At 45.8% G+C, this 12,208-nt stretch overlaps 1 protein-coding gene across 1 annotated transcript in view; it reads left to right on the top strand.

Annotated features, from left to right (window-relative positions):
* Positions 1–6,156: 6,156 nt before the first annotated feature.
* Positions 6,157–12,208, top strand: part of MARCO (macrophage receptor with collagenous structure) — a gene marked incomplete at its 5' end in the record, with an annotated part of 35,625 nt that continues 29,573 nt past the window's right edge. The window contains one exon of the mRNA XM_079781813.1: positions 6,157–6,265. Coding sequence (XP_079637939.1) covers positions 6,157–6,265 — 109 coding nt within the window. The remainder of the gene's footprint in view (positions 6,266–12,208) is intronic.

A 12,208-nucleotide genomic window follows, 5' to 3' on the forward strand; every position in this document is an offset into this window, starting at 1 on the left:
TGTCTCTGGATCTATTTTTGTTCATCAGTTTATGTTGTTCATTATATTCCACAAATGAGTGAGATCATGTGATAATTATCTTTCTCCCACTGGCTTATTTCGCTTAGCATAATGCTCTCCTGGTCCATCATGCAGTTGCAAATGGTAAGAGTTCTTTCTTTTTTACAGCAGTGTAGTATTCCATTGTGTAGATTTACCACAGCTTTTAAATACATCTGCTGATGGGCACTTAGGCTGTTTCCAAATCTTAGCTATTGTAAATTGTGCTGCTATGAACATACGGGTGCATATAGCCTTTCTGATTGACGTTTCTGTTTTCTTGGGATATATTCCTAGGAGTGGGATTATTGAGTCAAATGGGAGTTCCATTTTTAATTTTTTGAGGAATCTCCATACTGTTTTCCACAGTGGATGCACCAATCTGCATTCCCACCAGCAGTGCATGAGGGTTCCTTTTTATCCACATCCTCGCCAGCACTTGTCATTTGTTGATGATAACCATTCTGACAGGTGTGAGATGGTACTTCACAGTTGTTTTGATTTGTTTTCTTTTCTTAACAGCACAGAGCTTGGGACACAGTAAGCACTAATAAGCATCTATTGAATGAATGGGGGATGACTGACAACTACCTCGATGGCGATTTTGGTTAAGTTTCTATCTTCCCTGTTCCATCCCATTTGCTCTTAGCCCAGGATTGCTCAGGCAAAACTGTTTTAATCAGATCAATGGGAATTAGCACAGGTGACCATTGGCACCACTGTGCAACCTGCAAAATTCCTAATAATGGCACTTGCTTTTATTTTTTTTATTATTTTATTTTTTTAATTACAGTGGTATGCAATATTGTATTCATTTCAGGTGTACAGCATAGTGGTTAGACATTTATATAACTTAGGAAGTGATTCCCCTGAGAAGCCGAGTACCCACCTGGCCCATACATAGTTATTACGATATTGTTGACTATATTCCCTATGCTGTACTTTACACCCTGTGACTATTTTGTAACTACCAATTTGTGCTTTTTAGTCCCTTCCCCTTTTTCACCCATTCCCCCAACCTCACTTGCATCTGACAACCATCAGTATGTTTTCTGTATCTATGGGTCTGCTTCTATTTTGTTTGTTCATTTACTTTGTTTTTAGATTCCACATATAAGTGAAATTACATGGCATTTGTATTTCTCTGTCTGACTTACATTACTTGGCATAATACCCTCTGGTCCATCCAGGCTGTCACAAATGGTAAGATTTCATTCTTTTTTATGGCCGAGTAATAGTCCATGGTGTGTTTTCAGTGCGTATTTAACAACTTCTTGGGCAGAGTCTTCCAGCGTCCTGGTTGGTCCCACTGTCTCCTGCTCCACCATTTCCTTCAAACCGCAGACCTGCTCTGGGAAAGGAATAACATTGCTCATTTTTACTTCAGAGTGAATAAGCCACTGATTCTCTCCTAGGAAAGAATACATTTTAACTAAGGGAATGAAAGGTTTGGCTCCTGTGGAAATATTGCAGGTCACAGGGGGGCAAAGCATAGTCTGGGGTCAGGAGAACTGCATTCCTGAAATCAGACAAGAGAGCCGCAGCTGCCTCGTCAGCCTCTGCCCTGGGTGGGCCCTGCATACGTGGGAAAGTCTCCCCATAGACCCGTTTGCTTCCCTTTCATTCCACTGTTCTGAGAGCACAGCCTGCAGTCCTGACACATTAACCCCATAATGTGAGGGAGGATGCCAAGACAGGAAGAAAGGGTGTGAGGGGACCTCCCAGGTGGGGCACCTGGGAAGGCAGCCCCCATTTACACCTGCTGTGGGGAGGCTGACACCCGCCCCCCCCCCCCATGGCTCTCAAACAGTTAACTCTGTGAGTGAGGGCAAGATCCACTGATAATGATTCTGTATTCTTTTTCATTTCTGTTTTACTTAACTTTGCTGAAGTATAATTTATACACTGTGTTCAATTAGCTTTATTTAAGTGTCATGTGCAAACTATATACACTATATGCACATTTCAAGTTAATACTCCAATCAGGATCTAGAATGTTGCTATCACCCCAGAAATCTCCCTGTATTTGCCTGCAGTAAATTCTCCCCCACTGCCAACCCAAGAAACCATGGCTCTATTTTCTAACAATATAGACGAGTGTCGATTGTTCTGGAACCTTACATAAATGGAACCATGCGCCGAAACCGGTTTGGCTCAGTGGATAGAGCGTCGGCCTGCGGACTCAAGGGTCATGTACCTTGGTTGCGGGCACATCCCCAGTAGGGGGTGTGCAAGAGGCAGCTGATCGATGTTTCTCTCTCATCGATGTTGCTAACTCTCTATCCCTCTCTCTTCCTCTCTGTAAAAAATCAATACAATATATTTAAAAATAAATAAATAAATAAATGGAACCATGCAATCTGTCCTCTTTGGGGTCTAGCTTCTTTTATTCAACACAATGGCTTTTGAGATTCATTCATGTTGTTGCTTATTTCTTTCTATGCTGATTAGTGTCCTAATGAATAGATGTACCACAATTTATCAATCTCTTTGTCTACTCACCTGTTGATGGCCATTTGTGTTGATGGGTCTTTAAATTTTTCAAATGGATCAGCAGTTACTCTTCACTTAGTACCAGCCAGTGACAGAGGCTGGGGGCACTGACCACCACTGTCAGCTCCACTGACAGGAACAGTGAAGTCAACAGGCAGAATTGTTAACATTTGTCTCCTCGGCTTTTTCTTTAGCGCAGGTTCCTCTTCCCTGGGCTCTGCTGGCGAGCTGGGGCAGGCGGCAGGCTCGGGCAGATGCCAGGCTCAGGCAGCGGCAGGGCAAGTGGCCAGAAAGCTAGTGAGGTGTGCTGGGACTCGGGGTAGTGCGGAGACTTGGCTGGCCTGCTTGCTGTGGGGTCGTGTCTTTTTGAACATTAGTGGTTTTTATATTGTGTGGTAACCTGGTGGCCCTAATTTCAAGCTGGAATGGGGTTACTCAGGAGTTCTAGGTGATCTTCCAGGTGGCCCACCAACTAGACTAGTTTGGGACCCACTAGTTCACAGAGTGTCCAGTCTGCAGAGGCCACCAGGAGTGGGCCGCCTTTGCCTGGGACTCCAGTCCCACTCCCCTGTCTACTAAAGCACTTGAATCACAAGGTGGTCACTTTGGAGAACAGCAGAGCTTGATAAAACTACAGCAGAGCCGCTCTGAGCACACATGTAGATTCCCCAATCCAGTCATAGGCACTCTGCTAGAAAAATAAAGCCAGCCCTGTATTTCTTGAACAACATGCAAGTCGACCACTTCATCTGGTGCTTGGGGACGTAGGGAAGTAGCAGCCAGATCCATGCTTTCGAAGACAAAGGTGTCTGACTGCACAGTTTCCCCAAATTGTGTGCTTCGTACATTATGGAAGATCTAGGGGGCTTTTAAGGGTAACCTTGACAATGCAGGAGTTCCACATTAGGACGTGCGGCTCGATAGTAGATGCTGTTCTCCTGAGAGCCTTTCATTCACAAATGTGCTTCCATTTCTATCTAGTTTCATCCTCACACCCACGCTCTGGGCAGACAGGGAGACTACTGGGACCCTGCTTTGCAAGTGGGGCTGCTGGCGTGCAGAGTATGCGCAGGGCTGGGGCCGGGGAGAGGGAGAGGTCCCTCATTGCAAGTGCAGCATGGGATCCTGTCTTTACTGAAAAAGCCATGGTTTGTTCATGATGGGCTTTTTGCATAACTTTCACTATTAAAATATTGTGTTCAAATATTATTTACCTTGGTTACTGAATCTTCTGCACCCCAGGCAAAACTTCTGCCTGAGCTACCAGCTGCCTCAGCTGCTTCACTCTAGTCTTGGCCCTGCAGGCTGGATGTGTTAGCCTAAATCCTATGAAGTGGCCTTTATCACATGTCCAAAGGGATGGATATCAGTAATTTCGTATGGTTCAGCCTAATGGATCCTGCCAGGATGGAGTCGGGAGGGCCCACACGGGTCTGCGTGCTGCCTGTGACCACTGCATTGTTCCGTGCAGGGGCCTCAGCCTGGCTGCACCCAGAACCCACCAGGGGCTGTTAAAGCCAGAGCCCCTGGCTGGAGGTGAGGACTTCAAAAAGCTCCTCTGGGCAAATCTCTAGCTTCCAGCTCCTGGATCAAACTGGGCTTCTGGGTTTGAATTCTGGTGTCAACACATTCTAGCCACAAGATCCGAGGCAAGTCCCCAGTTGTGAGTGTTGAGTAATGTGGGTAAAGTCTAGCACAGTGCCCGGCACCTAATAAATCCTGGGTAGCGGTCGATGGTTCTACAAGCCATTACTGAGTGCTGAGGTTCAGAGAAGTTACGTAAGTCAGTGAGGTCACACAGCAAGTTAAAGAAAGAGTTGGATTTGGATCCCAGGTCTGTCTGGCCCCGTATCCAGAGCCAAAGCATCGATACTTGACACCCACTAAGTGTTCCCTCCACGGCTGGTGGAATAGGAATGGGCCCAGAGTTTTCCCATGAGCCCCTTCCACACCGCCACCCAGGAGGACGCCCCTGGCCGGAGCTGAGCTGGCCAGGCAGAGAGAGGAGGCACTGCGGCCTAAGCGAGGGGTTCCTTAGCTGGGGGAATTCCCTCCTGCAGGGGAAGCCCCCTGAGCCTCTATTAGCTTGTGCGGTCCACCCAAAACTGCTGCCTGAGCTACCAGCTGCCTTCCCGGCTTCACCCGGAATCTCCTTTTAACATTTCTGTTCTGGCTTCTGTTCCTAGCCCTCAGCCCAAACCAGAGACTTCCTGAATGTTGAAACTGTGGGCACCACTGAGACCTCTGCCTCGTGGGACATTTTTTCCCTTTTCCTTTCTGCCATGCCACGGGGCAAAGAAAGTGAGTTAGCTGGCCGAGGCTCATCTCCCGCCACCTCTCCTCCTCACCTTCCATCCCAGGTGGCCCAGACGCCGGGGTTCCCGCCTATGTGAGGCCGCGCTTGCCATTCCTCCTGCCCGGAGCCCTGTCTTACCTTGCTCTCCAGGTAAACCTGTGGTCATCCCGCTAAACCCAGATCTGATCGGAAGCTCCTTGTGGTATTCCCAGCCCTGCCTCCCCCTCAGGCCATGTCCGTCCTCTCCGGCACTCCAATTCCCACCACACTTCACAGAAATCTTCTGGAATTCAGGTGTCCCCACCTCCATCCTGCAGACTAGAGCGTGCCTTTGGGCAGAGGCTGTTTCCTTCATCTCCCTGGCACCCTGCACGGTCAGGGTCTCCGGTGCTAACGGGCAGCAGTACCTTAGTGCTCATTGCCCACCAGGCACCTCTTAGCCACCTTGCCTGATTCATTCATTTAACCTGCATAATAATTATTGCAATCTTTCCTATTTTACAAACGAGGAAAGTAAGGCACCTAAAGCTGCAGAGACTTGCCCACAGTCACATGGCTGCTATGTGGAGGAGGTGAAATTTGAACCCAGGCGTTCCAGCTTTCAGGGTCTGTGCCTTAACCACTGCCCCACACAACCTCCCCTCAAGTATCTCAGCTCTTACTGGGGCCAGAGCAAGCATATACGTGCACACATGGGACATGAGAACACTGTAAGGGGAAATGTAGCTGCATGCTAAACGGTGTGGCATAGAGCAGTGCTCTGCAATACTAATGTGTACATACATCAGCTGGGGTCTTGTTAAAGCGCACGTCTACGTCGGGCCGGAGACTTCATTTCTAACAAGTTTCCAGGCGCAGCCAATGCTGCCAGTCTGTGGCCCACACTTTGAGTGGCAAGGATGAGCTCCAAGAGGAGAAGGAGACAGGGGAGGGAGAGCTCAGTGTGGGCTGGAGAGGCCCTGGGGCAAGGAGTTGGGTCTGGGCTTAGGTAGGAAAGGGGAGGTAGAGAGCAGCCTCCCGGGGTCATCAGCGATCCGCTCTCAGGAGCCTGGGAGCAAGGACTTGTGCCGAAAGCTGCCTGGACCCTCCTTGACAAGCAGCTGCACTAAGCAGGAGCTGCACACGTGAATGGCCCGTTTCTGGGAAATGCCCGATCCTGATCACGGCAGGAAACATTTTGCAAATTCAGAAGTCCGAGCCAAAGGGAAGTGCTCCGAGATCTACAACCAACTACCGCAGTCAAATGGGAACAATCTTCCCCCAGTGGTTCCCCAGGAGGGTTGCATTTCTGCTGGCTCCAGGACTTTGACCCTCTATAAAGCTTAGCGATGGAACAAAAGGAAATTCTCAAGGAGGAAGAGTGCCTAGCTAGCACTGGAGAAGCAGCTGCTTTGGACCAAACCATGTTCTCTACGATGGAGTCCTTTGAAATCAATGGTAACGTACTACTCCCCAGTGACGACCCTGCCTGGTGAGGTAGGCTTTCTGTTGGTGATGAAGACTGGAGATGCCAATAGAAAGTCTGGGGTAGCACACAGACTCCCACTAATACATTTCTGGAATGTTCAATCGAGAATTTGTGTGACGCTAATAAAGGATGCTGTATTTTTAGCATATGGTGGGGGTTTTCAAGCTTCACAATTTCTTTCAATTGCATTTCTATAAGATTAATGTTAATGCTTATTATATGCACCTTCTTTTTATCAGTGTCTTGGTCTGACACACCGGTTGTGTGATGAAATGGCAATGCAAGAGGAATGAGAAGCTTCCACAGAATGGAAGCCAAGTGCCTCATATTTATTTAATGCATTCCTTTGAAATGTTTTAAGGTGACTGCTGTTCTAGCTGTTGTGTTGACTAGGGAGTGATTTCTCTAGCTTCATATTTAGTTTGTTTAGGTTAAACTCAGATTTTAAAAATTCAGTCAACTCTGTTGTCTTTATTTATTTATTTTGCTCAGTGTTTTGCGGGTGTTGCATTGTTTAAATCTTCTAGAATTCGTAGCATTTAAAGTCACAGGTGAGTGCTTCCCACGGGAAGCTCTGGTCTCCCATTCTAGAATATCCTCTGCAAATCACCTTCCAAGTCAATCAGCCTTTCCCACTCCCAGTCTTCCCTGGAATGACTGCAGCTCTGTCCACGGGCCTCGGTGCCCCTCTCAGCCCGCATCTGTTTGTGCAGCTCGCTGGGTGCATTTACGGGGGACAAAGATGAAGGGTCTGCTGTGCTGCAGTGCAGGAACCGTGCTGGGGAATGACTTTAGTAACTGCTGGCTGTTCAGAACTTTGGGGAACGCAGCATTCTGGATATATGACTGCTGAGATACTGAAGTGTTCAAACAAAGTCAGCCGGTCAAACATATTCGGCATCTGCTACCTGCTGGGCATTGCACCCAGCACTGAGGAAGCAGACACCAATAAACATAGCCTCTGGCCTTAGGGAGCCCACAGTCCTGCCGGCGGTGGCAGGAGGCTGGCAGGGCGAGCCCACCGTAAACTACTTCTATACAGTTCACCCCCGGCTAGAACATTACAGAGGAGCCTGGTATGGGCCCTGGAGGTCAGAGCTGAGATTAATGGATAAAGGGGATTAGTTATAAAATGGTGTGGTGGCTGGGATGGGGAGGAAACCATATGTGCAAGATATATTCGCGAGGAGTATTCAGAAAAATGCAAACAGCTCGATGTTGTTGGACCAAAATTGGGTGGGGAAAGCTCAGCGGGGATTGAGACGAGGGCCAATTTGAAAGGGTTGAAGCTGGGCAGAGAGGTATTGGTGTGCATTTAAGATTACTCACCATCATAGATGGGGACAAGCTAGAAAGAGTAATGCTGAGGACAGAGGAGCGTGGCAGCGACAGATGAGCAGCAGTTATGAAGAAGGAAAGGGAGAGTGGTCTGGGGAAATATTAGAAGCCAAATCAGTGGGATTGTAATGGCGGGACCCAGCAAATGAGGGAGATGCAAGGGTCAAGGGTGAGTCCCAGATTTCTGACTTGGGTTGTGGATGACACTGACTAAACAGCTAACCAAGAAACAAAATCACTCCAGTTTGGATGGAAGGACTATTTTCCTGAATGCATTTATGACTGCCTGTCTTTTTGTACAGAGATCCTGGAACAAATGGAAATTTCTAGATGAGTGCCATTATGGACAGTAATCTCTATGGTGCTCTGTAATATAGCGACCCCTCAGGTCTGTCACATCACATGATTATCAGTTCTTGTAGTGTTGAGAGCAATGAAGACCTAGTCTCTCAGCAAGTTTGATCTTCATAACAGAGTTCTGTTGTCTATAATCACTGTGCTGTGTATTGGGTCTCCAGGACCTACTTATCTACTCACTGCAAGTATGTACCATGTCTTCCAGCCCCTCCACTCCAGTCCCTGCTAATTTATATTTATCTGCATCTATCTTTTCCTCATCTTTGAAGAACATTCTTCTTGACAGAGAAAACCCCAAAAAATAGAGGTAGAAAACTTACAATTTTGCTTTTGTTTTGTTTTTTAATCTTCCCCTGAACATATGATTTTATTGATTTTTTTAGAGAGAGAGGAAGGGAGAGAAACATCAATGTGAGAGAGAAACATTGATTGGCTGTCTCTCATATGGGCCCTGACTGGGGATTGACCCACAACCTAGGTATGTGCCCTGAATGGAATTGAACCCGTAACTTCCAGTGTATGGGATGATGCTCTAACCAACTGAGCCACCTTACAGGGCTGTTATTCGTTTTAACTAACATTAAGCATTGACTCCCAGCCATGGGCTTAGCTCTACAGATCATTTAAAAAATTTCCCAACATCTTAACCCTGGAGTCCATTCAGGGTCAGCCCTGCTGATGTGACTACTATTTGTTCATGTCATTGTTCTGACTTTGTTCTTTGTCGTGTCACTATTTCTCAGCATCTTTTAACCTTTTGCACTCGGATGTCGAGATTAAAATTACTCTTTGAATGTATCAATAATTTGAAATATAAAAAATCCAAATAAATAAGTTTGTATGAAAAGAAACTCCAGTTTTTTATTCTACTGCCGCGCTTTGTAAAATCTGGGGTATTTAAAAAATTAAATCCCGAGTAGAATAAAGGAATCGAGAAAAAAGCAAGCGAGTGCAAAGGGTTAAGCATCTGGCTTTACTCCAGAAGTTTTTTTAAGCTTTATTTAGAAATAATTATAGATTCATGGAATGTTGCACAAAAATGTACAGGGAAGTCTCTGTGACAACCCCAAGTTTGCTCCGGTAATGACCTCTTGAATTGCTGAGGCACAATATCACAACCTGGAAATTGGTATTGTGCAACCCACAGAGCTTATTTAGATTTCATTAGTTTTACATGCTCTCATTTCTGGGTGAGAATACAGTTCTCTCCAATTTAATCATATGTGCATATCTGTGTAACCACCACCCAAAGGTACAGAGTGTGTGTTCAATCACCACAAAAATCTCTCCTGCTACTCCTTCGTAGCCACACATACCCCTCACTCCCCCACCAGCAATCATCTCCCACAGTCACTACTCAGTGTTTTATTTCTATAATGTTGTTATTTAAAGACTGTTATATAAACGGAATTGCACAATATGTAACTGTTTTAGGATTGGCTTTTTCCCACATAGCATAATTCCCTTAAGATTCATCCAAGGTGATGTGTGTATCAATAGTTGGTTCTTGTCATTAATGGTTATTCCTTGATGTGAATGTACCACAGTTGAACAGTTCACCCATTGAAAGACACTTGGGTTGTTTCTAGTTTGGGCTATTACAGATAAAGCTGCTATGACTATTAGTAAACGTTTTTGCGTGAGCATGAATTTTTATTTCTGTAGGATAAATGCCCAAAAGTGCAATTGCTGGATTCTACGTGTATGTTTGGTTTGCAACAAGCAGCTGATTTATTTTTCCAGTGTGGCTATAACATTTTACATTCTCACCAGCAATGTACAGCTGATCCCATTTCTTTACATCCTTGCCAGCAATTGGTATTATTACTATTTTTACTTGAGCCATTCTGCTAGAAGTATGATAGTGATACCTCATTGTAATTTTAATTTGCATTTTCCTAGTGGCTAATGATGTTGAATAATTTATTGTGTGTTTATTTACCATTTATGCACTCTCTTTGGTGACATGTCTCTTCCTGTTTTTGCCAATGTTCTAATTAGATTGGGATTTTTTATTGTTTACAAGTCCTTTGCTGGATATGTGGTATGCAAATATTCTCTCCCAGTGTGTAATTTGTCTTTTCATTCTCTTTAACAGAGTCTTTTGCAAAGCAAAATTATTTAATTCTATTGAGGTCCAACTTGTCAATTTTTCTTTTTTTGAATGTGCTTTTGGTATCAAGTCAAAGAATTCTTCATCTGAGGGTCTTCTCCTAACCTTAATTCTAAAAGGTGTAGAGTTTCACATTTTAAAGTTAAGCCTATGGCTTACTTTGAGTTGACTTTTCTATAAATGTGAAGTTTAGGTCAAGGTTTTTGTTTTGCTTTGTTTTGTGGTGTGTGTTTTGTTGTGGGTTTTTTGCCTATTGATGCCCAATTGCTCCAACACCTTTTGCTGAAAAAGCTAAACTTCCATTAAATTATTTTTGTCCCTTTGTCAAAATCAGTTGCGTATATTTGTGTAGATCTATTTCTGTCTTGATTACTATAAATTTATTATAAGCCTTAATTTCAACTTCACACATTTTATTCTTTGTTTTCAAGATTATTTTATCTATTCTATGGCTTTGCCTTTCTATTAAATTTTAGTATAAGCGTATCTATACCTACAAAAACCCTTGCTGGACTCATGTAGGAATTGAATTACATCTACATATATTTGAAGAGAATTTACATATTTACTATATTCAATATTACAATCCATGAACATGGCATGTCGCTACATTTATTTAAGTCTTTTGCTTTATTTTTTAAATCAAGATTTTGTAATTTTCAGCATATAGTCTACACACTTTGTTAAATTATATCTAAACTAGGGGCTCAGTGCATGAATTCGTGCACCTTGAAAGGAACTGTGGGCTGTGAAGCTGCAATGGGCACAAGGGCAGGTCTTGGCCCATCCTCTGCACCTCTGCCCAGCCCCTCCTGCCGCGGCCCCCCCGGTTCCCTGTCTGCCAGCAGCCCTGCTCCCATCACCACCGCTCCCACACGCTGATGGTGCCAGCCCTGCTTGCACCTGCTGACGGTGCAGAACGATTGGGGCTGCACCAGTAGTGAGTGAGAGCGGGGCTGGTGCCATCAGTGGGTGCGAGCCGTGGCTGCCGGCCCTGACTGCCCCTCAGGAGCAGGGGGAGGTGGAGAAGCCCTAAGGGTTGATCGGGGCCACCAGTTGCCACTGGCACCTACTGATGGCACCGAGCGATCGGGGCCAGCGCCAGGTGCTAGCAGCAGGTGCAAGTGGGGTCGGCACTGGCAGTAGGTGTAAGCGCTGGGTGGGACTGCAGCACAGGGGAGCAAAGAATTTTCAGTGACCACCAGAGGCTCACCCTGATGACAGCGACGGCACCCTGCCTTGGTCTGGCACCCTCGCTCACCTGCTCCACCATCCCACCACGGCCAACACCCGCCATGTTCACACACGCCCCCTGGTAGTCAGCGCACATCACAGCAACCAGTTGTTCCACTGTTCAGTCTATTTGCATATTAGGGATTTATATATATACTAGAGGCCCAGTGCATAAAATTCGTGCACTCGGGGGGGGTCCCTCAGCCCAGCCTGTGCCTTCTTGCAATCCAGGACCCCTCGGGGAATGTCTGACAGCTGGTTAAGGCCCAATCGGGCCTAAACTGGCAGCTGGACATCCCTCTTGCAATCCAGGGCCACTGGCTCCTATAACCACTTGCCTGCCTCCCTGCCTGATCGCCCCTAACCACCTCTGCCTGCCTGCCTAATTACCCCTAACTGCTCACCTGCCTGCCTGATCACCCCTAACTGCCTCTGCCTTGCCCCCCCCCCCTCCCGCTGAGGCTTCATCCAGAAGGATATCCGGAATGACATCTGGAAGGTCTTTCGGCTGTCCAGTCTAATTAGCATATTACGCTTTTGTTATTATAGATAGATATTCTATTTTCTTTGGAATGATTGTAAATGCCATCGTGTTTTAATTTTGATTTCCACAGGTTTGTCAGTAGTTTGTAGATATGTGATTAAGTAAGAGAGTGAGAACAGACTTCCTCATCTTGTTCCCAATCTTAGGAGGAAAGTGTCTGTCTCACCATTATTTATCAAATTAGCTTTAGGTTAGAAAAAGCTCTTAATTGATGTTGCGTGAATAAAACAGTCACTCAGAAATGCATTGATAAGGCACTTTACTTCTGTAGAAGGATGCTGCAACTAGCAGCAAAAATGAGCAGCACAAAGCAAGGGAGTCTGCTTC

The sequence above is a fragment of the Cnephaeus nilssonii genome, assembly GCF_951640355.1.
Source record: "Cnephaeus nilssonii genome assembly, chromosome: 10".
Classification (NCBI taxonomy): Eukaryota; Metazoa; Chordata; class Mammalia; order Chiroptera; family Vespertilionidae; genus Cnephaeus; species Cnephaeus nilssonii.